General features: G+C 35.4%; 1 protein-coding gene across 6 annotated transcripts in view; it reads left to right on the top strand.

Moving 5' to 3' along the window:
- KIAA0825 (KIAA0825 ortholog) overlaps window positions 1–27,251 on the top strand; it is a 255,727-nt gene that overhangs the window by 122,285 nt on the left and 106,191 nt on the right. For all 6 annotated transcript variants that reach the window (XM_035568040.2, XM_035568047.2, XM_050716133.1 and 3 more), the window contains 5 exons: window positions 949–1,182; window positions 3,027–3,435; window positions 7,372–7,528; window positions 11,748–11,903; window positions 15,852–15,946. In XM_035568040.2, the coding sequence (XP_035423933.1) occupies window positions 949–1,182; window positions 3,027–3,435; window positions 7,372–7,528; window positions 11,748–11,903; window positions 15,852–15,946 (1,051 nt within the window). The remainder of the gene's footprint in view (window positions 1–948; window positions 1,183–3,026; window positions 3,436–7,371; window positions 7,529–11,747; window positions 11,904–15,851; window positions 15,947–27,251) is intronic.

Raw genomic sequence — 27,251 nt, 5'->3', positions numbered from 1 at the left:
CTAAAAAGAAAAGGAAGTAAGAAAACAGGAGAAGGAAGGTAACAGAAATAACAATATCACAAAACAAAAAATAATGGTGGTGAAAGAGCTCAGGTATTCCTCTGAAAAAATGGGATTACAAAAAGTGGAAATCTGAGCCTTAAGAGGAAGAAAAAGATAGAAATATTGTGAGGAAGCTTTGAGAAAGACCCTGCAGAGAAGAAGAAAACTTAGACCAGAAAAAGCATAGACAAGCAAAAGTTAGGGCAAAGGACCTTAGTGGGAAGCATGTCAAAAAATATCTCTGATATGTCCTGCAGCACTCTGCCTGACAACTGCTGCTCCATTGCAATGGAGAAACTGCAGTTCTCTGTGGTGTTAAGAATGTGGAGAAGATTGATACTTGTTGTAATGTCAATAACTGTATTTAAGGTGTTCCATTTTCAACACGCAATCTCTGATAACATGCTATGTCTCTGTTGATGACTATTATTTTTATGCATTTTTGTTGCCAAAGTATCCTTTCTCCTTTGCTGTTCTCTAATAAAACAGTTTGGTTAGCTAAGAAATGCCACTGTATTAATACTTGCAAGACAAGGAAGTAATAAAAAATAGGTATATCTGCTTGACTCATTAATGTCTAGCAAGTAATTAAGTGTACTCCAAATAAAAAGGAAAATATTAATTAGATTAAATTCTGAGAAAAAATCCTGATGGAGAAGCGATGAAGAAGAGGAAAAAAATGAAATTGTATTTTCTGTCAGTACTGTATTAAGATGGTACAAGATGCTACATTGTTTTGCTTTATACTATTTCTTTAATTTGTAACAGGCTGATAGATGTAAGGTATTTTGAATCATAATGTTGTTACTTTTCTTTCCATAAGAATTCTGAAACACTTCTTTCTGAAACAGATTTGAACAAATGACTGTACACTCACTGAATATTTAATAATTCTTTCTTCTGAAGTTTCCAGTTGTGGCGAGTTGGAGCCAGAGGTTATCAAATGCTTGAAGCTGACTTTGATTAATTCAGTCAAGGGTATAGTGAAGCAGATAATTTCTTTGATGAATTCGTGGGAGGCAACAGAAAACTATGGAACATATCAGCACAAGCAAATAGTTCCTGAAAGTTTACTGAAAACAGTTCCAAAGGAATGGAATTATACACCTCGGGAAATGAAGAGAAAGGAGTCTGGGAAATGTGGGTGACATTTATACTCTCACATAAATTTGTCTATGGGCTTGTTAACCCTTTAATGTGTACATATTAAAATTAAATAGTTAGACTTCATGAGTGTTGCCATTTAACCTTAAGGAAAACAGATTCCAAACATCCTGTTGATTGTTTTTTGTTTGATTGTTTTGTTGTTGTTTTATTGTTGTTGTTTTATTTTGGTTTGGTTTGTTTTTTTGGGGGGGAGGCTGTTTGCTTTGTTGTTTGATGGTTTGTTTGTTTTTTAAGTGTTTAGCACTAAAATTCAGCTTGTTTGTTTATTTTTTACTTAGGGCTTATACCCTTGCATACACCAACAAGCTTTTTAAAATAATCAGTATGGTAGTACTGATAATAATGGTACCATTTAAATTATTTATTTATTTATTTATTTTAGCATCTGGCAGTTGTAAGGAGGGATCCAAGGTAGTGTAAAGCATAATATCTCTGCTCTTGCCTTAATGGCTATAGCTTCGTAGTTATCAACTTTTCAATCTGGACAGTTTAAATTTAGTTATATAGTGTTGACTGAAATTATACCAATTTTTTCATCTCAACTTCACAGCACAACAATTTATTCTTGCATAGCACTAAAACTGGTGTTGAATTCCGTGGTGCTTGACTATTGAAAAATTGACTAAAGAAAGAGAAATAATGTATATAACAGGATATATTTCGAAGGTGATAGGATGTAAAGATACTTTCATAAGTGCCTAAGCCCTCCATCATTTCAAAAGGCTAACTTGTGGAATTTCACCAAAAATTTATTGCCACCTGATTATTTTCAATACAATACAAATCACTGTAGTATATTTTTCCATAAAGTTTTGGAAATGTAGATTGTGGGAAATCCTGCTTCAGAGTTCTGGGCCATCAGTCTATTCTTTCCATATATCTTTTCTTCAGCATCTTGATGCACATTTTGCAGCAGTGTTCTCACTGAGTCTCATGGCATTCTAACTGTAACAAATGAACTTTACTCCAGAACTCCAGAACTTCTATGACTATTTCAGACTGGTCTGATAAGCCTGGTCTGATATGACTAGATGAGAAGTAAGGCTTAGATCTGTGAGCAAGTCTGCCTTTTTTTTTTCTTTTTTTTTTTTTTTTAATCAGTTGAGACTAAAAGTGGAAGGGATGAAAGGTTTTCTTGGTTTGTTTGCTTTTTGTTTTCTTTTTCTTGTCGTTTTTGTTTGTTGTTGTTGTTCTTAGTCCAAGGTTGAATCTGCATTCTAGCTTACCTTTTGGTTCATTTGTTTCATTTTAGATATGCCTTTGGTTTTTCAACAGCATATTTTCTGTAGTTGCTTTTATGCTTATTGTTAATATCTGTAGTCCTTAAAATGGTGTGCTATGTATTGTGTGCTTCTTTTATGAAAGCTGATAAACTGAAATTTTGTAGGCTTGAATATAAAAAAGGAATGATAGAAAACAAGATTATGAATATATGCAATGTCCTGAGCCATTCAGTACAATGCTTATCTCTTGAAAAAATATTGCACTACAGTTTTGAAGGCAACTTTTTTACCATTCAGAATACCTGGGCGTTCTTAATTTGTTCTGTAATAACTGTGCACAGCAAGTTTAATTGTTAACAGAGTCACAGTGTAAATTTTATATTTTGTAGGTTCTCTAATTCGTGTTATTGTTTAGATTTTGGGGGATTTATACAGAGGAAGCATAATACAAGTCAAGCTACAGTGTTGAGTACTTATGCTCTTTACCCATTTTCAGTACAAAAGAAAGTTAGAAATTATCATACAACATTCAGAAGCTTGCTGTGATAGAACTAGAATGTTAATGTTAATCATATCTTCTTTTCTTTTTTTAAGGCTTCACGAGGCTTGCAGCTCAGGCAGTATCTATTGTAATCAGCAAGTTACCTACAGTGATTGCATGTTTGCCTCCCCCAATTAAGTACTTCTATTTTCTGGCTGAGAGAAAAATGTCAAGAAACTTTGCTGAATTGAAGAAAGCTGGTCTGCTTGTCTGGAACTTGATTGTAATTATATGTCGGATATTTGAGGATGGAAATACTGCAGAACTTTTAACAGGTGCAACACTTGACAGATGGAGCAAAGAAAAACTCAGTTTAATTCGTGTGTGCTTAGAAAGTATTATGGGAAAACAGAAAAGTGGTCCTAAACAAGTGACCCAGAAGGTTATACAGAGCATTGAACAGCAAAGACCAAACTGGATCGAAAGCCAGTTGCTGAAGGCAAGAAAATTGAGCACAGACTGGTAAGAATGTAGTACTTTTCAAATGCGATTGTTTATTCTTTATTTTACTGAATTAATTATATGTTTATGGCTGTTTTTCAACTAAAAAAATGTTTAGATAATCAACGATATTATGTTATATGAAATAGACTTGTTCTTAATATTGATGGCGTCCTAGTATGTTTTTGCAAGTGAATTGCATGTCTGAAACAGTTGTTTCAAAAGTCTTTTTATGGTGCTTAGAATGTTTCATATTTTGTTTCATATTTTTGCATATATTCATGATGATCCAAAAAGGTGGATAATTTAGTCAGTATATCTTTCAGAACATGAACGTGTACATGAACAGGGCACCGGAATGCATTTATAAATGAGTTTTGCTATAGTGATTAAATTAAGAGGGACTATAAAAGGCTTTCCATGTTCATCTGAGATTAAAAAGTAAGTAACTTTTAAAACATAACTAACCCTGGGGGCAAGTAGGATATATCAAAACAGGACAAGAAAGTACCCTGCTGTGCCTTTCTGAGGAAATACCAACTTTCCCTGCAGATTTGACATTTAGGTGCAAGTTTTTAAATCGTTATAATGATATTTCAAGAAGTTCTGTACATGTCAACATGTTCGTAGTCCTGTTTTAATGTTGAAGTTGTGTTCCACTCTGTAAAAACACTATTTGTCAACTTCCCAATATTAGATTTATTGGAGTGACAGGACTCAATGAACTAAACAGTTGGCTACACTGAAAGTAAGGGTGGTTTGTTTTTTTTTTTTTATTTTATTTTTTTCATGTGTTTGTGTGGTTTTATTTCCATGAATATTCTTGGACGTTCCAGTCATTACCATCCTTACAGTAATTATCAGCATAAATAAATAATGTAGTGATTGTAGATAGGACTCACTGCTATTAATGAAGAGGCTTTCATGCAGCACTTTAAGGCACAGGATCTTGTTCCTACAAGTAGTCAGGCAGCAAGAGTAGTATTAAATGGCAATAGTGTCACACAAATGCTTGTTGACATTGACCTTTGTGATCTTTTACATTTCCATTTAATACTAATTTACAAGCTCTAATCAAGTGATTAAAGGATTGAATCCAGATGCCAGCCACTGAAACAATCATGGAACAGCAGAACCAAAAAACTATGATGCACAAAATGTATAGATACTTAATAGGATAGTGTCATAATAGAATTTCTAATTTACCAATAGAACAGGTGTTTTTAAAAATAATATAAATGCAGTGTAAGACAAATATTGCAATACTATCTAAGAGCTAAAGCTTTAGTATTTGCAAGTCTGCTGAAGGTGAGAATTTTAAAGTATTATCAATTTTCTAACATATCAGAAAAATGCAAAATATATTATCCATAACAGGTATCAGACTGTGGAAAAATGTTTTCTGTATGTCTGTAGTGTCTTCCAAATTGAGAACCAGTTTGTGATCAGGGTTCCTAACAGTAAGCTTAAGAAACTAGAGAATGCATTACTTAACTCTCCAAGTGAGTAGATATATGACGCAGCTAGGAAACTGTTTCCTAACTTCAGTGGGATTTCTACAGTAGGATTGTAGAATAAATGTTATTTTTCTATTTTGTATACACGTATCAACAGTCAATTACTGGGAGAAAAATGTATTTATTAGGTAGCTGAGATATGCAGTGTAGAGATAAAATATCGTTATAAATGTGAATTGTAAAACTAATATATTAAAGCTGAAATTGAAATGTTTAAACTAGGTAATGGTGGCATAACCACTAAACTAAAGGCAGATTTTTTCAAGGACACTACTGTGTTGTTTATGTGATTTGTTTGAAATCAGAATGGTTATATTCAGTGTAAAAATACATTCTATATAACCTTTTATAATTCAATCATTTAGTGGGCAAATTTATGCATGTGCATTTTTATGTATATTCATACATGTTTATAGACTTTTAATATATACAGTGTGTGGAAGAAAAATAAAAACAATAAAATCCAAAAACGTATGTGTGATTCACAGACCCAGTTGTGGAAAACAACTTTGATGTGCACCAGACTTTTATAAGCAGGTCTTGCATGATTTTATGTTACATTATTGTTATCAGGAATTGGCTTCACAAAAAGTGTGAATATTATATAGGTTATTGCATTATGGCATACAAATTCAACTTAGTTTTTAGGGAAAAACAATTGCAGTGAAAGATTGTTGTATGCATTGCCTGTCTTGTGTACTGCCTGAAAACATTACTATTCATTAAAATAACCTTCACTTTATAGTAGCACCAGAGCTGTAAACAGTCACATTAGGTTCTGAAAGAGCACGCTGCCCAGAAAGAAAAGAAATGTCTGTCTTTGGAAAGTAATTTGTCGAGTTGAAGATTATTGTTTTTCATCATGGTGACCCTGACTTGGCTGGCTGGGTGCATATACAGATTAAGATGAATGCAGTTATTCCTTGGCTGAGGTCTGCCTCTTTCAGGGTACATTCTTCCTAATGACATGATTGATAGGCAGTCCCAAATCCAGGGAGGAACTCATTAATCATAGCACTGACTGAATCCAATCATCTGCTTCACCTGCATACTGACGGACAGGAAAGGATACAATTTGGGTGCTGACACTGATACACTCCTTTGTCAGAGGTCCTCAACTTTTTCAATGTCAATCGCTGAGAAGTTTGACAAGAAATTCAGGTTATATCTATATGTGACTTTGAAGCATCAGCCTTAAGTGTGCTTTAAGTTTAAAGATCAATGTCTTTGAAGTTTGTGTGTAAAATACACCATAATAACAGAGTATCCCTTACTTCCATTCAGCAAAGAACAAAATTATAGTTTATATTTTGAAACTATTTGCTCTGTAGGAAGTTCTGAAACTGCATGTGGAAGCAATATCAGCTTTAATGTCCAGCAGCTGTGCAGCATTTAAGTGAGCCTTCAGGTCAAGCAGCAACTTTCAGCAGAACTAACTTGGTAATCATGGCACATTTTCAACAGTAAACTGCAACTTACAAATACTTTGGTATTATCAGCTGTATTTTTTCACTTCTAATAAGTAAAATATCGGGGGCAGGCGGGGGGGGTGTTGTTTGTTTTAGTCGGAGTACTTATTTTGTAGACTTTAATCAAAATAAAGATTGGAGAATGCGTAATATTTTCGGTTGGTCTTTCAAGTTCTTGACATGTCTGGATACCAACATACATTTGTGTTGCAGCTCAAAAATTGGAGGGAAGAATTATCTTTAGTACTTTTTTTTTTTCTTAATACTTTGCCAGTCTACAATATTAAGCAACTACAGAGCTGGTAACTTATGTTTTTATCCGGAGAGCAGTCTAATAATGGTCAGAGTTCTGAATGTCCATTTTTTTGAGGCTTTCAGCCTGTCACCTTCATTTTTTTTTCTTCTCCTTTTTTAGCAGTTGGACACTAACATTATTAAGAAAGAAAAAAAGGAAAAGTACAGGGCAAAAAGTGCAACAAGTGGCAAATAGGTACCTTTGAAATGGTTACCAGCATACCAGTGGAAGGAAAAAGACTTCATTTTAAAATTTCTAACCTATACTTAGAGTAATGGCTACCTTTCTGACATGTTAATTAGGCTTTAATATGTGCAGCGACAGGCAAAGAAAAATGTACAAAAGATCGAATGCAAATGCTACTGGGAATGGCGAAGATACTTCTCTAGTGGAAAAGAAAATAAAAAAATATTTGCTCCTTGTATATCCTTACAGTAAAGAATGTTTTAAGTTTTCGGTCTTCCTGTAAAATCGGTAAAATTTGTGTAATACTAAAATGTTATCTTTAATAGTCATTTAATTGTTTAGCATTTTATAGTGTGAAGGTTTCAGAAATGTATACATTTGTGCTGTGCAAGCCAAATGTTTAAGGATTTTTACTTGCTTTTATCTGACTTTGTGTTAATATTTTGATTTCTAGTAGTTTAAGAATATTTTTCAATTTTCCATGTTCCAGTGGCTCGGTTGCAGTGGAAGGTGCACCGTTAGAGGAAGAAGGCATTGCACTTGGATTCACTGAGCAGAAAATAAACATGATGGTCCTGGATATCTGCCACAAGCCAGGTGGCAGCGAGTACCTGAGGCAAATTTATCACATCATCCAGCTCAATGAGGTAGGGAAACGGCCTTTTTACCGAGCAATTAGGTGTGTACTGGCCTGAGGCAGCGTCTGCTGGCAGCTAAGGGTTAGTCAAGGAGGTGATAATGCTTCTTAAAGTCAATATGAAATCCTATATTGTATTGTAATAGAATCCATTCAGTTCAGGCTTTTCTGCATTTGTACAGAAGAGATTACTTTATGGGGAAACAATGTATATTTTATTTATGTACTTAAACTGTATTATGGCACATAAACTTCCTTTAGATTTATATTGTAGACCATAGATACATCTTAGGAGCTTAAGCACAGTTTAAAAAAGGAAAAAAAAAAAAAAAAAAGACACCACAATGGCAAGGCTATTGAAAAATTGACTGTTACAGGAAGTAAAATTAAATGTGGTAAATCAATTCTTCTGATTTAAAAAACAAACAAACAAACCCCATCGCTGTACTGAGGAAGTAAATGCATCCAAATGCAAATCTTACTTAATCTAGATAACTGTTTAGTTAAAGTGCTTTTTAAATTACAGTAAACAAATTCACATTTGTTTGCTGCACATGGAATTTCAGTAAGGTAAAAGAATTATATCATTATTTCTAAGGCTGTACTAAATTGCTGCAAGTTACCAAAAGCATTCTTATTTTATACACTGAAGTAAACGCAGGTTTGCTTAAATTGTATGATAACACAGACCTACACAGCTTAATTAAGAAAGTTCTGTTTATTAGCTTTAATTACTAAATTACTATTCCTTGAATGCATAAGCAGGTGCTGTTAAGATCATTGAAAGTATACTGAAGTGTTTATAATTAAATGCAAAATAATGCAAATATAGGCACAGGCCAAGATTTTGCTTAGAAAAAAAAATGATAGCAAAAAACAATTAGGCAGCAATATGAAGGCAATAAAGAACAGCTTCATACAGGCAGTTTGCTTCTGAAAATCAGATCAACTGTTTAGTTCCTAAGTACAGGCTTACAAGCAACCTTTATGCATCTGCATTTGGCACTTTTAGAAGCAATGTAAGCATGTATGTAGAGATGGCAACCTAATATTAATACAATACAGAATCTTTTCAAGTTTCATCTCAAACAATTAAATGGTTCAGGAAGTGAAGTGAAAATTATTACTGTAATACAGTTCAAACAAAACCTTTTCACCTGGAGCACTTTCAGGATTACTCTTAGTATAATGAACTGAAGAAAAGATGATGAGCAAGACCTCCTAAAATAGCATATAATGCAGTAGCTAGGGCAGTCACCTAAGGGACTGTATATGCAGGCTCAACTCTTTATTCTTCTTGGTTTAGACCAGGAAATTGAATGTGTATCCAAACTAAATGCCCAAACCGCTAGACCATTAGCTACCAGCATGGAACTTTGTCGTTTTCCCTTGATGGAGTTATTTCGCTTTGTAGAAATTGCTGTAAAAATCCATTCTGTAAATTCTAGGGTCAGAAATAGAGTTGTATTCTAGCTGAAGGGGTAGAATGCCCATATCAGGTTCTGGAGACCCTGATTCAAGATCTCACTCCTATGAGTATTCAGTTATTTATACAAAGTGGAGCAGCTCTGATAGGATGTAAGAGGCTGAGAGAATTAGGTGGAAGAGGGACTTCAGCCTGTCTTTCCACATCCCAGGTGTCTCTCCTTGAATTTGTGCGGATAGTATGAGCTTCATTAAAAATAGAACATTTCTCAGTGGAGAAAACCTGTCTTGTTTAAGAAAGAAAAAAATAATAATAATAAAATCATGACCAGCTTGACTGCACAGAAGGACTTATGAACATTACTTCAACTTGGCTTTGAAACCATTACAAAACATTTTAATGCTTAGTGTGGTATAATGATAATGCATTTTTCAATATTATTTTTCATAATTTAGGTGTGGTTTTTTTTGGTAGTCAGGCACATTAAACAGACGATTTCTGTTCGAAGGTCCATGCGTTTCTTTGTAGGCTCCTTGGACTGTCAAGGGGTCACATTCTTAAAATTAGTTTGGAGATCTTTATGCTACAGTGATTAATAACTGCATGTGAATAGAGAAAAAAATGATGAGATGGAAAACTTTGGTTCTCAATAATTTTCCTAAGAAAGTCAGGGGAAAAGGGATATAGATTCTTAGAAGCTGTGTTTGGAAACAGAGCTACAATGTGATAAAGACAGACAATTACAGATAATGTAGAACTCAGAACAGTCAACAGTCCTTCATGTATTTATCAGGAAGAATAATTATTTTAAGAGTAATTTTCACTAATTGCTACCAAAGAGAAACCAACTCTCCTGAGCTGTCAAGCTCACAAATCCTCTGTCTGCTTTGTTTCATGCCCAGTCATTGGTAGTAAAGATATAGCTCACATGTTTACAGTCATGATTTCTCTGCTATTTATTAACACATTTCTGAAACATTACCCTTTCTGGCTCTACAAAATGTACCATACTAAAGGAGTCCTCAAAGTAATACATTTATCATTGTTGATCAAGTCTCTGTGTCAAAGCATAAATCCACAGTATTCCAAAGACAGGAAAACTCCTGTATTGGGAATTGAGCTGTATACCACTTCCAATGTTCAAAACCCTAGCAAGCATGGACAGTGAGTTCCAATATATCTTCTGAAAAACCAACAGATTCTGTTTCTTCTGGAGCTGAGAAGCCCAGATGGTTGGGTTGCTTTAGGGCTATCTACAGGTTTTGAGAAAATCTGTGCATGTAAGGTACTACATTAAAAAAAAAAATTGGTACATTTGTAGAAATATCTCTTAAATAAACCCCTTACTATGACTTTAAAATCTTTGCTATGGCATGGAGTAATTAATGAATGGAGAAAAAGGAGAGGGGAGGGGGGAAAAAAAAACACAATGTTTTTGGAGGCTGAGAAAATATAGGTAGAAGACTTATGGTATGTTTTGACAGCTGTATTACACTGTTGGTTTAAACTGAAAAAGCAATGAGTTCTACTTAAGAAAAAAAATCCTTAAAAAAAAAATACACTAGGATGATTTTGTGATTGTTCAAGCAGTCCTGTCTACAGGTTGCAGCCAATTGTCAGTCCTACTCTTTCTCTTCCTTTTGTGTTTTCCCACTCTTAGGGCCTCCTTTGCACTAGTACTAGAAATCGTGTGGCTTGCTTATCTGGCTGAAACCTTTCTTTTTTCTGGCTGATTTCACAACATATGCTAGTGCCAACACAAGGAAGAAACAACTACAATCTATGCGGATTGGGAGGAAATTCATGCCTTTCAGGCCAGACCACAGTTGGATCAGTTTAAAGTGATGGTGAAATTATTGTTTTAGAAAGACCAACTTAGAAGTGCAGTGTCATGTAATGTAGTTTACACAGTCCTTCACTTGAGTCTGATTTTTTTTTTTTATTAACTCAATATTACTGCAAAGTAAGAGGAACACTTGTATCCACCCATCTTAATGAAGACTCACCTTGAGTGAGCTCAATGTTTTGGCAATCCTATTATTATGGACTTCATTTTAATAACAATAAACAGTTTAATCACAATAGTCCTTCCAGCAAATAGATCTGTAAGTGTTTCATTATCTAGCTCTTCGTAAAATGGTTCTATTTAATCAAAACACTTTATTGGCATGCAATGATGATTTATTTACATAGTAGTTTAAGAAGTGAAAACAGAAAAGATTGTGGCCAAAATAATCATGTGTCTGTTACACTATAGTTTCTAAAATTGCCATGTAAATCACGAATGAGTTGTAGGCTTCAAACGCTTAAATAATTAAAAATAGTTTTGAAGAGTGGTAGAGTATTTATTTCCTGTGTTTAAACAACAGATTTTATAGTCATGTAGTGACTATGTAATGCTGCCTAAAAAACAAATATGCCTGCATACTTTATCATATAAAAGAGATGATATACATTAGAGCAGTTCATAGAAAACATCTGTTTTTCACTACCACATAGACCTACCTAATATCTTAAATAAGAACTGTTAAACATCACTGATGATAAATTCAAAACAGTATCTGATTACAATATTGGATTATTCTGATTTGCTTCAGTTTGATATTCCTAGGAGTTATTTATTGTTGTAGGATGATATTACTCTTGAAAAGGTCTCTATTTTGAGTGAGATTTCTTATTTTCCCCTTTAGCATAAGGAAACACACAGTAAAGTTATGCCTGAAATTTGGGAAATTTCAGTTAGAAGGCTAGGTGGCATGTAATTCTTTTTTTTTTTTCTTTTTCTTTTTTCTCTCCTTAAAAGGAATATTTGAAAGAGCAGCTGTCTTGTAAGAATTACTCTGAAGAGAGTGTTACCTCCAATCAATGCCTGCCTTTGACACTGAAGGGCAGAGAAGAGCAGGCTGTCTTCAATCCTTTCCAGGTGTACAGCCAATCTTGTGCAAAAGTGTTCAATCAGGTTTGTGAAAATCTGAAACCTTGGTTATAGTATAATTTTTACTTGTCAATCTTATTATGATCATGATAATGACAGAGACTGAAATTATGAAAAAGGAATTAATTACATGAGTTCACTTTTGATGAAGTGCAAAGGAATATTATTACTCAAGATTTTAATGAGGGCACTCTCTACAATATCATGGTGTTCAAAAAGCCATTATTGTCCTTTTCTTTTATCAGAATTATTGCATATAAGAACAATTTGCATTTAGTTAGACTTTCTGTGTTAGTTCAGTACAGTGAAGGAAAACCTATTAGTACCAATGACATGTATTACATCTGTGTAATGGTAGATGAGGCTAGTCTTAGTCCTTTGAAAAATCATGGCAAATCTCCAAGCGCATATTTAGAGTCTTACCTGATGAGTCTTTCACAGAAATGTTGAATAGTAATGTAAAGTTTGGAAATACAGAGAAGTGAGAGTAAGTGCTGGAGCGGGGAGAAATGAAGCATGCATTTCTGTGTCACTTTCCTGGTATCATAACAAATATATAGAATATACCTACTTGCATAAACCTATACCAGGGACCCACATGACTAATTCATTTCACAAAATGAATTGTATTTGATTGGACTTGGACACCTAAAAAATCTTACACCATGGTTTCTCAAGACTTCTTAACCCATTGTCTACAGTTTTGATTCTTCCCCTACAATTTCAAACATTTAAAAAGGAATGGCATTAAAGTTGCATGAAATTCACTTTACAGACTTTTGATTGAAAGACACTATTTTTCAGTACAGCTTTGTTTTTAATTTGGATCATCTGCATTCTCAATTATGAACATTTTGGTCTATTTCACCAGTTGTATTGCTGTAAAATATACCCGTTTTTCTTCTTTTTTTTTCTACTTGTTTAATCAATACTTAATCATTGTCATGTTATAATCAAAGTGCTAATGTCCCGAAAAAGGAGATTAATATCAATTTCACGTGGCTTCTCATTCCAGAAAACATGTTTTAAAGTGTCTTTTTTCCTTCCACTGGTCTCTTTATGTATATCCTCACTTGGCAGAACCTAAGGAGGTACAGATTCAATTTGAAATGCAGAAAATAGTTCACATGCCTCAAATCATTAATAGTATAGTAGAATAAGACCTTCAAGTAGTGACAACTCAGGGCAGAATTCTTCTACTATATGATGGGTTTGTAGTGCTCTATTAATCAACAGATGACAATGGATAGTTCATATTAAATCACTTTGTATTTTGTAAACTTTTGGCATAAAGTCTATTATCAGAATGTGGAAAAATATCTTAGAATTAAGAAAAAAAACAGTAGATCACAAAAGGGGGGTTGGACCCGATGATCTTTCGAGGTCCCTTCCAACCCCTACAATTCTGTGATTCTGTGAAAGCTAAAAGTATCTTGTGCCACCCCTGTTGTTCATAATGACAGACATATTTCCTGAACTTAATGATATTATTAAAGATTTCTCCCCTTCAATACAAATTACACTTTTATTTAGTGGTGTGGGACGTGCTATTTATTAAATAGTGGTCAGTGTAGTTCAGTGTCTGGTCTTTTGCAGACCGTTGCTAATCTAGAAGACTGTCAGAAGATGCCAGAGCACTGCCAAGGAACAATTATTCTTCTTATGGAATACATCTTTTTCTTACGTTCATTCTTAGTAGTTGGCAACTGCCATGAATCTGAAGAGTTTATAATCCATGATTAATTTTTTGATTTTTCTTTAAATCTAATGTAGCCAGATGTGTTTTCAATACAGGAACTAACATTTGTTTCTTAATAAATTCTAAGTCAAAATAAGCCCATTGTGATCCTGGTTTCACATTGTTTTACTGATGAGTTAATTTTGTATTGTATTTAAAAACTTCTCTGTAAGAAGGGCTAAACGAATAGACAATACTGCTTATTGAGTCCTGCAAGCTGACCAGTGAATGTTTGTATTATACTATGCTATATTATAACTGTAGACATGTTCTTAGCTTCCTCAGTAGAGGATTGTTTAAATGGAATTATTTCAAAAGCTTTCTGAAAGATAAGTTATAGCAAACATATCATATATTGCTTTTTGATCAGTTTTTGCAATACATTAGGGTGGTTTATTTTTCTGTTCTGTTTTGCTAATTCATCCCCACTGTACCATCTTTGGCAAGTTACCTAATTATAATTTCTATGAGTTTTACTGCTCCTGAAACAAAGGCCACCAAACTGCTATTTTGAGGTCAACTGTATGATTTTTGTTAAAGATATGTAATGTTTTTTACCTTCTAACCCTCAGTTCAGTAGATGATTCTATGAAGTATGTCACTTCTGTTAACAATTCAACTATTTCATTCTTACATTCCTGCAAAAATCTTGAATAATCACCATCTGGTCCTAGTAACTTGTTGCTCTTGATTTTATCAATTTGTCCTGACACCTCAGTCTCTGCCAGTGCTGCTGCTCTATTGTCTAATAAGATTAAGTCCAGGCTGTACAATGTCTCAACAGTATCAATGAAGAAAAATATTTAATAAATATAAATATATATATATATAACTATTTATTTTCCCTTTCCTGAATTATGGAGGTATTTTGTGTGTGTAGTTGTTGTTGTTGCTTTCTTTTTTTTTCCTTTTTTTTTTTTTTCCACAGAATTGATCAGCCTGGTGGACTGAATTTTATCTGTTAGACTAATAAATTTTCCTAGTTGCCACTACTGGCAGTTCAGCTTCTCCTTTTTATCTTGCTTGATTTTACAAGTATTTCCTCTGTATTTACTAATTTCTAATTCATTGCAGAGTATTGAACAGTTGCCTGTTTTCTCCTCTGTATTCTCCCACTGTTCTTTCAGTGGAATCTTTTCCTTATTTCTTGTTTATCAGATGTTCACTGATTCTTTTTCTTTGTTTACTTTCCACTTTTACTTTCTTATTCCTTCTTTAGCTTCTCCTAATCTCCCTTTCTGACTCTGTATTTCACGTTTCTTTTTATATGTTAAGTGCATCCCAGAGATGACAATTAGTAAGAAAATGAAAAGAAGGAAGGGAATAACTAAAGGTGGAAGGAAAGGGAGGGACTACCTGGAAGGGATTGCACTGATTCTGCTCTCCCAGAACAACCAAGTGCTGTCTGTAAGAAGAAAAATATACACTGCATGACACACTTCAGTCTTCCTATTTAGCTATATTTCCATTGTTATGACTAATTCCATCTTTTTTTTTTAACTGAGTGGTATTTTAGTGTTACAATAATATTTTTAATGATTCCTTCCCAAGAATGTTGAATTGTAATCACTACTTGACCAGTACTGACAATGAAAATTACTATTACGCAGCAGTTACTATTTTACAAACATAAGAATGTGGTGCATGGTCTTTTGTCTGCCCACCCTTATTTTATGTTGCTTTTACTTATTAAATAAGCAGCATGGAGTTGTATTACTTCATATTGTCCAGCCTTACTGCTGTTTATAATAACCATCTGGTGACTGGAGTGCCTTACAAAAACATAAACAAGTAAACCATCACTCCAATTAAGATACAGGTTACATCTTGAATTCCAACTATGCTAAGATTTTCATGACAAACTTTTTGCTGATGGCAGAAAATAAAGATTTGTTACATAAGAAGTTGGCAATTATTTTGTTTTCCAAACAAAGAGTCAAGCTCTCAGACAAAGTGGTTGGGCAGAATGCCATTAACAGTTGGAAGAATAACGGTTCAAAAATTGATTTATCTTTTTATAAATAATGGTTACATTCCCAAATGGATTTATAAATTAATTGCTGTCGTATTGGAATAAAAACCTTCTCCTGTGGACATGATTGATATCGTCTGTCTAAGTCCTTGTTCTAGACCCCCCTCCTTCTTGCTTAGTATATCACAGCTGGAGCTTTAATTTACTGATGATATTAACACTGATTAATAACTAACAATAGCTTCTTGCCATGTATCAACAGTCAACCATTACTGAATGGAACTGGGATTGGTCAAATTTCCTGCCAAATTATTTGGGACTGAAGCAGATGACCTTCAGGGTGCTGCTGGCACACAGGTAAAGGGTTCTGGCAATTAACTGCACTTTCCACTTGTCTGCCTTACTTTAAAATGGTCAGTGAATATATAATTTTCTGGTGAACTTTATAAAATAAATTATAGATTTATTTTTAAATATGCAGTTTTAAAATTGAGTTACTTACTGTCTTTGTGTATTTGATTCATACAAAGATGAATTCCTGTTTTGAAGACATAGTTATTTCTGGCTTAGACATGAATCTATGTTGATATTGCCCATAAACTGTGCTTTGAAAAGAAATGAGTAATTGTTAACTTTGCTAGAGCTATACAGCCAACGGAGATTTCAGCACAGAACTTTGGGGATGTTTGTTCAAATTGTAATGAGTCTTAAATTCATCTGGGGGCATGAAAAGTATAGCTAGAAATATGAAGTATTTCTTTAATAGGTTTTAACTAATGAAACTTATTTTAATAGTGTTTTACTTCTAAAATTTATATCTGTTTACCATCTAAGGAGATATTAAATTGAGGTTATACTTGTTAAATTCAGAAAGAGCAATTTTTAAAGTTCAGAAAATTACAGGTGGAAAAAATGGGTGTATTTTATAGAATACCTGTTACATAGCCTTGTAAGAACTGGAAAACATATGTTGTGAACCAAAAGGTTTAATGCTCCCTTCATAATTCTGAATCCTCATAAGGGTAATATCTATTATGGTTGTATCACTTGCCTTTTAAAGTGAATTGTTTTTCTATTTAGAAACTGGTGATGATTTCAAAAGTATATTACTTGCATGTCAAAAATACTTGTTTTTGTCACATTCTTAATTTATCACTAGAAATTAATGTTCTACACACTTAACTGCGCCCTCATTTTATATATAAAATACTCTTGCAGTTTATTTCCATTCATCTTAATTTTGCTATGATGAATTTTTCTCTTACTTGAATTGTTATTTTCCAAAATTTTAATACAATTGCACAGAAAGTTATGCTGGCAAAAATGTGCTCTCCATTTCTCCAGTCAGTTCTTCTCCTGATGTCCTCTATTACCCAGAACCAAGCAGAATATGGGATTATGTGGAGACCTTGGTCTGTACCAGTAGTGCCATTTTTCTGTTAAATGGCAGAGACAATTCAGCACTACTTTTTTTATTTGATAGTTCTCCTGCTGATTAGTAACTCCTGTCCTTCATTTAAAAATGAATTAGTTTGTCCTTTTAAAAGAGAATTTAATAGACAGTCTTAGACTCAAGATGGTTCTGATACTTCCCTTTGTGTTGATGTCATCAACACGAGCCAAATGGAGTAGAGAGAACTGTTTTGCAGAGGGAACATTTTTCTGTGGTCACTTCTTCTCCAATGTCTTTAAACGCATTTCATTTTCCTTTTGATCCCTGTACAAAGTTTAGAAAGAAGTCATGTGTATACTTTCTCTGTCCTTCTCTGTATTACGTTTTTATCACATCATCTATTGCTTCTCTTTTTTTCCCTCCAATAACTGCCCTAATTTTTGTCATCCTTCCTAATTTGAAAATGTCTCCATTCACTGCCCTTCTACGTGATATGAAAATTCTCATCTTGAAGTGACATTATGCAAGACATTAATGATTATCTAATGGATTTATTATTCAAACCTCTCCTCTCTATTTTACAGACCAACAGATCACCTAAACCCATTGTGAGCGTTAAGCAGAATTGCTAATCCTAATATCTCCCACAGTGACCAGCATCTCCAACCCAGCTTATCCTTATGTGACTCAAATTTTAGCCTAGATAAAGTATTTCTGTTCATGTTTTCAGCTAGCTAGACCAATTCTTGCTGGTCTGGTGGTTACTCTAGCAAGCTTTACAATGACTCAAGTAAGCCCTATCTTTACATGATGCTTCATGCTTCTTCATAAATCTGAGCCTTACTTGTGCTTAGGTCTTAATCATGTACTCACTTAGTGTGATCCTTATTTTGACCTCCTGCTTACGTTGCCCTCCTCCATTGTGTTTTTACTATTTGCCTCCTAAGATGCAGTCAACAAAACCAAGGGCAGAAACTTAAGAGTACAAGCACTCATTTCTTTAACACACGCTAAAGCTTTCTCTTACCAGTTACTTCTGTGCAGATAAAAATATTTTTACCTGTTCTATTGAATATTTTACCTGTTCTATTCTACCTTTATATTGAGGTCTATTTATTTTTATATTTAAAGAAAAATACTGTCTGATGTATATGAAGCAAAATAGGTATGTTCTGCTTTCACTTTTCTGGGGGAAAAAAAAAGTTTTAAAATGCTTAGGGGACTTATTTACAAGGGAAATGCTCCTCTAACCTAGTTAATGACTGAGTTAGGTGGGAGCGGGTTATGGGAGCATTGTCCCAGAGCCAGCAAGTGGTAGGCAAATTAATTGGTTGGTGGTTAGGGGAAAGTAAAAGACTGGTTAAAACAGAATGAATTGTTGTATACTGCTCACTGTTGGCTACACATGAGTGCATGAATCTATTGCACCCATTCCTATGACCTTCAAAGTAAGTGTTCAGAAGATCTTAAATGACAGGTGTATATTGTTAATTATATCATCTTATTTCAAGGTTATCGAATATAGCAGGCTGTCAAAAATAGCTTATTTGAATTGAGCAATAAGCAGAAACAGAAAAAAATAATGTTCATACATATTTACAGTTCATACCTTTAGAAACTATTTAAAAATCTATCAGAAAGACATATAGATTACTTCATTTCCTTCCTGGTTTTATTTGTTATTCTTTTTATATATAAAGAGTTCTAGCTGCAAAACCAAAAAACATACTTTTCAATTACACTTAAAATAATACCTTTTAATAAGTTAGCCCATTAACAGTCAGCTAATTTAAAGTACTAGATTTACTCAAGTTTTCAAAAATGTCTCAAGTAGTTTCACAGAGATACATGTTGCTTTTCCAAATCTTCTTGGCACTCAGCTGAACATTCTTAGATATTTTCATGATCAAATGGGAGATCCTTGCCTCTAACGTGTATCAAGACAAGAAGACTGTGTGCTTTTAGTTACTGTTTAATTGACGGCTATCACAACTTTTAATGACCCTTCCGTTCACAAAGGAAATAATATTATTGCCTGGCTAAGTCATTATCTAGGAACTGTGCAGAATGTTGGTCAGACAGTTAAGACGATAGTTGATACAATCCCTCTGTAGATAATGCAACATTTGAACATACTTCAGTGACTGTGCTGGGTTGGCCTTGGCCAATAACTAGGCATCCATGCAGCCACTTGGTTACACCCTGCAGAAGGATGGGGCAAGAATCAGAGGGGCCAAAATGAGAAAAACTCTCCCATCTCCTCTACCCGAGCGGCGCAGGGGAGCAGGGAATGGGGGCTGTGGTGAGTCCCTAACGTTTCATCTCCGCCGCTCCTTCACAGTCCCTCTCTGCCCTTGCTCCACGTGGGGTCCCTCCCATGGGATGCCGTCCTTCCCGAACTGAGCCTGTGGGGGCTGCCCACAGGCAACAGTTCTTCTGGAACTGCTCCCACACAGCTCCGTACCACGGGGTCCATCCATCCCCCAGGAGCAAACTGCTCCAGCATGGGTCACCCACAGGCAGCAGCTCCCCCCAGACCCCCTGCTCCTGCGTGGGCTCCTCTCCACGGGCTGCAGCTCTGGCCCGGGGCCTGCTCCTGCGGGGGCTCTCCATGGGCCGCAGCCTCCTCCAGGCCACATCCACCTGCTCCAGCGGGGGCTCCTCCACGGGCTGCAGAATGGAGATCTGCTCCGTGTGGGACCCATGGGCTGCAGGGGGACAGCCTGCTCCACCAGGGGCCTCTCCACAGGCCGCAGGGGAACTGCTGCTGCCTGCCTGGAGCACCTCCTGCCCTCCTGCTGCACTCACCTGGGGGGCTGCAGGGCTGCTTCTCACTGGTTTCTGACTCCTCTCTCCCAGCTGCTGTAGCATAGGAGGATTTTTTTTCCCTTCCTTAACTCTGCTCTCCCAGAGCCCAACCAGCATCACTCATGGCCCAGCTCTGGGCAGCAGGTGGTCCCTTTTGGAGCAGCTGGAGCTGGCTCCTCTCTGACATGGGGCAGCTGCTGGGCTCTGCTCACAGAGGCTGCCCCTGCAGTTTCCTTCCCCTCTGGCCAAAACCTTGCCAGGTAAGCCTAAGACAAACGATGTCCAGAAATGTGTTTCTTTGAGAAACATTCTAACTGCCCAGCAACTTTTCAAAGTAGAGTAGAAAACCTGGAATTGTTTATATATTGACTTTAGGGAAATTATCATAAACTAATAAATTTGTTTTCTACTAGAATTAGGTAAAATATGCATGCTAAATATGCACAAACACCCACATTCTTATACCTTCAGAATTCTTCTTAACATAGATTCACAGAATCACCTAGGTTGGAAGAGACCTCCAAGATCATCTAGTTCAACCTCTGACCTAACACTAACAAGTCCTCCACTAAACCATATCACTAAGCTCTACATCTAAATGTCTTTTAAAGACCTCCAGGGATGGTGACTCAACCACTTCCTTGGGCAGCCAATTCCAATGCCTAACAACCCTTTCAGTAAAGAAGTTCTTCCTAATATCCAACCTAAACCTCCCCTGGTGCAACTTTAGCCCATTCCCCCTCGTCCTGTCACCAGGCACGTGGGAGAACAGACCAATCCCCACCTCGCTACAGCCTCCTTTAAGGTACCTGTAGGGTGCGATAAGGTCACGGCTGAGTCTCCTCTTCTCCAGGCTGAACAATCCAAGCTCCCTCAGCCTCTCCTCGTAAGACTTGTTCTCCAGACCCCTCACCAGCTTTGTTGCCCTTCTCTGGACTCTCTTGAGTACCTCCATGTCCTTCTTGTAGCGAGGGGCCCAAAACTGAACACAGTACTCGAGGTGCGGCCTCACCAGAGCCAAGGATAGGGGGACAATCACTTCCCTAGCCCTGCTGGTCACACTGTTTCTTATGCAAGCCAGGATGCTGTTGGCCTTATTCTGTCAGATAAATTACTGGGCTGGCACTGTTTACGTGTGAAACTGTTGTTTAGGAAGGCAAAGACTATCCTTGGCACTAGGGTGCAATACTAATATAAAGAAAATCCTTTCATGCTGTCGAAGTTGATCTTGTACATAGTGTCTCTATTTTAAATCCTTTTGACTATACTTGGTAAGAACCATCTACTCACCTTTTATGAACTAATCTGTTAATATAGTTATGGCATTTCCATTCAAGCACTAGTTAGGTGATTTTTTTTATTATTATTTTTTTTTTACCGTTGGTTATGCTTAATAAAACTGAAATTAAGTAAAAAAAAAAATCTTGTTTCGAATTTCGAGTGATTGCAGGGCAAAATCTGCATAACTCTTGTATATTCTAGTGGATACACAGACACCATCTGTTGAGAATGGTAGCCATATGGTGAACTATTTATAGAAAATGTTTATATTCATTGTGTTGTTGATTATCTAGATATCCAGAAAATGCTCTTTTAAAATCCAGTTTATAAACACATGGAAAAATGTATTATGTAGTTTTGAAATTGAAAAGAATGTCAGCAAACTGCATGCACTTTGTTGCTTGTGGAGGATTTTTATGCAAATGTACACAAGCCCAAGTCTGAGAAATGAAGATACCATACATATGAAAAGGTAGCAAGTTCTTTGACAATTTTCTTTGTAGTAGAAACAAATAGTGGAAGAGGAGTTACGGGCATGATGCCAAGATAGAGGCCATATCTGCATGGCAGAGCATGCCAGTGTTATGTCTAGTGTGCTTTTGCATGTATTAGTCAAGCCTTCTTCTAAACTGCAGATGCTCCTAGACCTTTTGTATCCACACTGCCAGATATTGGAAATCAATATTGTTGTTAAAGCTACATGTCAACTATTAATGATGTGTTGGTGGAGAAATGTGATGCCATTAATACTGCACTAATTACCACCTGCTTGGTGAGACTATAATGGATGCCCTTATGATGTATATGTGAACAGGCTTTCTAACATACATGGGAGGCTAGCAAATATGGTATCCCACTGTTACCAAATCAAAAGAAACAGGTGAAAGGTGTTAATTCATCGCTGCACATCTCTTGGTTGGCCACAGAGTAAGGTTTAGATCCTGGTGCTGGATCGAAAAAGGAGTAAAAAAAGAGTTCCTTGGATTTTTGGATAGGCAAGGACTCTTTTCCATAAATAAGCTGGTCAATGAGAAGTTGTATGTCAGATCCATCAACATAAGAATTATCCTCCTTCTGCTTATCTTCCTCTGATACGGCTAATGAAACTACACTCTGATCTCAAAGGATCTGTCAAAAACAGCTTAGTTTCCTGCCTGGCAGATTTAAAGTATTGGTGACAGAATGTATATTGCTAAGCAAAAGGAAAGATGATACTCTGTAAATATTATCTGAATGCCACTTCAGCCATTATTATGGATACAACTTTAGCACAAATTGCACAGGAAAGTGAGGTGAAAGGTGAGACTTCCCATATGTAGTATGTTTCAGACTTTTCTGGTTGTTAGCAGTCTATCTCTCCTGCAGACATGTTGATGAATCCTATGAATAAAATAATATTCTCCAACAACTGATGCTAAAAAGGAAAGGACTGATGTATCCCAGTTAATGTGAGCTCCTTTTTAGTACTTGGAAATTCTTTATGATGAGGCTTTACATGGGATGTGGAAGTATGTACTTAGCAGCTCTTCCTGAAGTAACAGCTATAAAATTGCTTCAATAAGGTTTTGTTCCAACTTGGTGCTTTCAGTTGCTCAAAATCTGCCTATAGAAGAAGAAGAAGAAAAAAAAAAAAGATATTGGCTATGTTTGCATTAAAAAGTATAGAAAGCATTGCCTTCTGGCTATTTTGGCCTGTGACTGAAAAAGCATTTTGCTAATGTTGTCCCACTGTATCTTGCTTTCCCCATCAAAATTAGGTAGTATTTGTCCATGTTTGTATGTTCTTTGATATGTTTTGATGGAAAAAATAAGTAAATGTAACGCATTAATGGTAATAATGCATATATTCATTTAGTGTTAGAATTCATGTTTCATCAGTTTCTTTTAAAGTGTACATCTTTATAACTAGATATTTTTGTATACTGCAATCACAAATGATTATTTGGAAGTGTGACACTTTGACATTTTATGCCACTATCTAATTAACCTGGTGACTGGCATCCCATGACCTGGCTGACTTTTCTTAAAAATAGATGTATCCTTTCATCTGCAAACAATTTGCCTTCCTTTCAACTCTGTCTTGCATCCTGTTGCTAAGTAAGGATTCTTAAGTGGAGAAAATCATGTTTGACGTCTTATCTGTTCTTCTTTCTCTTTCTGAGTCTTTCTGATCCAAGTTTTCACTCTTAGCAATTGTAAGTGTCTACAAAAGCTCTAAATGCATATTAATGCACTCTGAGTACTGATTACCCTAACTATACATGGTACTAAGCTACTCATTTCATCTATAGGCTTTCTCACTATACCCACAAAGGAAGAGGCTACAAGACACAAGCCAACAAACTAAAAGTCTGTTTTGCCCACCAACCCATTGTTTCTTTCTTCTGCTTCTGTTAGATCAGGGATTTTCAGCAAGGTGCTAGTAATACAGAATAATTTGGTTTCCATACAGGGAATCTAAATTTCTTTGCAAGCTGTAATGAGTTGAGACATGTAAATCCCCTGAAAGGTAGATGGGGAAGTAGTAATATCAAAGTTAAACAGATGGAAAATCTAGTTCTGCAGTTACCTTTTAAGTTTTCTTCAACATTGTAAAATAAGTCCGTAGCAAATCCAAGAGTAGAAACTAGCTGTTGTAAGTAAATTTTAAGATGCAAAAGCTAAAAAAGCAACAGTCCCAGTTGGCAACAAAGGACAGGTGTCTCACCTTTACTTATCTAAGCAATTTCTTGTAAATATAATTTGAATTACCTTGCAGTCTTCTTAGGAAGTGGTGGGCTGGTTAGTGTGCTGAAGGGGTTGGGGAACAAATGTTGCTTTCTCTTGACCTTGAGACATTTGCTGTCCATACTACAAATCAACTAGCAAGGACTGGTAGGTGCTACTGTGATGACAGACTTTTCGTAGTTATAACTCCTCCTTCTCTACGTTCTACCCTCTCTCCCAGAGCAACAGCTTTCCCACAGTTTTTTGGCTTTCTCACATGGCCTTGCTGGATGCACTTCCATTATCCTGCCTGGATTACCCTGGTTAAACAGCTAACTGCTTAAGAAAGGATGAGAAGTCCCAAAGATCTAATTGCCTCTCCTCCAGTACCAGTTGACAAAGTAAATCTTCCCCAGAAATTTTTCTGATCATGATGCAATTAAATACTAAGAGTTGGGCAATTTCACATGTGCTATTAATAGGCACTGTGACTTATGTAGTCACCTTAAAATCTGCATAGGCACTGTGATTTGGGGCTTTCTGAACTAACATGCTGACTGATGATCTGGCCCAGAAAAACTGGTGGCAGTTGTTGGTGGTGGTGTGGTTTGTTTGTTTTTCCACTATAAACATCTTTCTGGGATCTAACAAAAAAATTTGTCTTTGTAAAGATTGGGAAACCATTATGCATCCTGCATCATGTAGCAAAGAGGGAATTCAGAATTGTCATTCTAATAGTTGACACTGGAAAATGTCATTGAAGAAAGCTTTTTTATGTTAGTCTTTAGATTGACAGGTTATGACAAAACTGCATTCATGTTGCTTGAATACATCTTTTGTCTAGTTTTACATGCTTTTTGACTTGTCTAGAAAATGACATATTGAGGTTTTCATTAGTCTTAACCAGGTGTGATTTTCTTTATAGAAGATACCTTGGTAGGACTACAGTGGAAGGCGAATAAACCAGTGAAGCTTAGAAAGGCCATGGCCCTTCTTCGGATGGTAGTGATGACTTGAAAGACTCATTAATCAACAACCAAGTCACAGGTGTGATGGCTTTCCTGCAAAGTGCCAACAGACTGTGAAAGTCACATCCAACACATGAAACTGTTAAACTAGACACATCTATAAACATTCTTAAACTTTGTTCTTCCCCTTTTAGTTGAAAAAACACAACCCTGCAATGTTTTAATTATTGACTTTTAAAAATTTAAAAAAATAAATAAATCTCTTTTGCAAGGGACACTTTTTGTTTAAAACAAAAGGAAAAACAGGCACTGTTTTAGTTGTTGCCCATTTTAATATGATAAGTTCAGTTAAGCACACAGTTTTGATTTGCAATTATAAGTTTATATGGTTGTTGTGCATTTTAAATGTGAACAAAAGCTTCAACAGGAAAAATTAATACAGAGACTTTATGCTTATAAATGAAAGACCATTTTCTTCATGATTTTCCACTCCATTCTTCTAGTACAAAAAATATCTGGAACAAAAACTTTGTTATTCTGTAGTGCTGTACTGTAGACAGAAAGTCCTAAAGTCCTAAAATGTTTAGAGGATAGGATTTAGAATCTCTTATTTAATCAACTAGTCCTGGATTTTCACCTGCACTCATGGGAGAAAAACATAATAAGAAGCTAAAGAATAAAATATCTGTACACTTTTTCCACATCATTCTTCCTTAAACTCTGTGGATCCCCTGGAATTAAGGAAAGTCTAGTAAGAGGTCTTATAGCGCCCCATTAATTTTTCTCCCCCAGATTATCCTTAAATTGAAATACTCTGTGTAGATAAAAAATTAATTTTACTCTGTCAAAGAGCAATGAATATGAATTTGCTTGGACTTGCTAATTCTGTGGTCTCCCTAATTCTCATTTTTTTTCCAAATATGGATGCTCAGGATACTAAAAATATTTCTTTACAATCTGAAGCAGATGAGAAGGTGTCCCACCTTTAAAAAAAGCAAAAAAAAAAAAAATCTGGTCTTGAATTTCATACGTGAAATTAACTTTACTTTGCAGTCCATGTTCTCCACTTCTTATGTCTGGATCACCAGTTGTAAAGTTATTTTGGTCTAATTCTGTTTAAATCAATGGAACTGAATAAAGTGTAATGCTTGCAGGTTCAGCAACAGCACAACGCACACAAAAGACAAAACAATGGTAATGCATATATTGATGAAGTAATAAGGTATTATAATAGTGATATATCAAAATCATATCTGCTTTGTCTTTACAAGGCTCTGTAAACAGATCTTAGACTGTATCTGTCTTTAAGATATATCTGTAACAGATCTTATTTGATTACTCAACACAGTGCTACTCTATGTTGTTGGAGAACTTGTTAAACTACGTAATACTGTCATGTCACGTCACCCATTTTAGAAAGAACTGTTGTAATTTCATTCTAATGGTAGTATATTTTAAAACAGATTTTGCTGCTGGGACCCGGGAAAATTTTATTTTGTTCCAAATTTGACCAAAGATTATTGCCTGTATTTGTGCCCATTAACTTCCCGTTGTTGCTTTAACTCAGTAATTAAACACTCCCTCAAAAAACACCCTTCAGAATAATACAGAAATGATTCCTTTAACTATATTAATAAAGATGGTGACAGCTGATTTTAAATGCAACCAAACTCTTCCCACTAAAGTGTTAATGAAATTATCAATAAAAAAGTATAATGATTTCTCTTGGGATAATTACATGGGTAATTTAACAGCACATTTGGATAAAAACTGAAAGCATTTGTATGATATATAGTTAAACCTCAGTAAATGGTATATAGAAAATCAAAAGCTTTCTTATTGTCTTTCAAGTACAAAAGAAATCTTTAAAAATGTTAAGTAGTAGCACCTCTTTAAAAGTAAGTTTTCTTTCATTTCCTTCATGTTTTCAACATCACATTATTTATTGTTTCATATGGAATGACTGTCAGATCATTCTATAGAAATAGCATTTAATGTACTTAGTCTCAGAATAAGATGCATAAAGCCAATTGGCTGTTCTGTTGCATAGTTCATGGTGGATAAATGGGTGTTGCGTAAAAAAAAATTGGATGCAGTATTTTCAGATTTTTAGCAATAAACAGGAACAGCATTTGAATGCTAAATATATGACTTTGGAAAAGAAATATGTGGCAATACTGTATTTGAAAAGAAAGAAGCCACAATTTCTAATGTGAGATGATTTTTTTTTCTCATTAATACAGAAATACAATATTCAAGATCTTTCTTGATCTTGGTTTTCAGATGATGTGACTGCCCCATATGCAGAGGTCAAGCTATTCTTGCAGATGTTCTTTAGTTCCTATTTCTTTGTGAGAAAAGGAATTCTTCTCTGGGATGTCTCTGCAGCACCTACTGCAATCCACAGATGGAAAGTAGTTCTCTAGTAGGCCAGACCCCGTTTATTTACTGCTTTTGTGAGGTCATAGACAGCACCTTAAGCTCATCTGGAGACCAAGGGGCTTTT

This window comes from Cygnus atratus, chromosome Z (assembly GCF_013377495.2).
Source record: "Cygnus atratus isolate AKBS03 ecotype Queensland, Australia chromosome Z, CAtr_DNAZoo_HiC_assembly, whole genome shotgun sequence".
Classification (NCBI taxonomy): domain Eukaryota; kingdom Metazoa; phylum Chordata; class Aves; order Anseriformes; family Anatidae; genus Cygnus; species Cygnus atratus.
The sequence above is the reverse complement of the archived record's forward strand: the minus strand, read 5'-3'. Positions and strand labels throughout refer to the sequence as shown.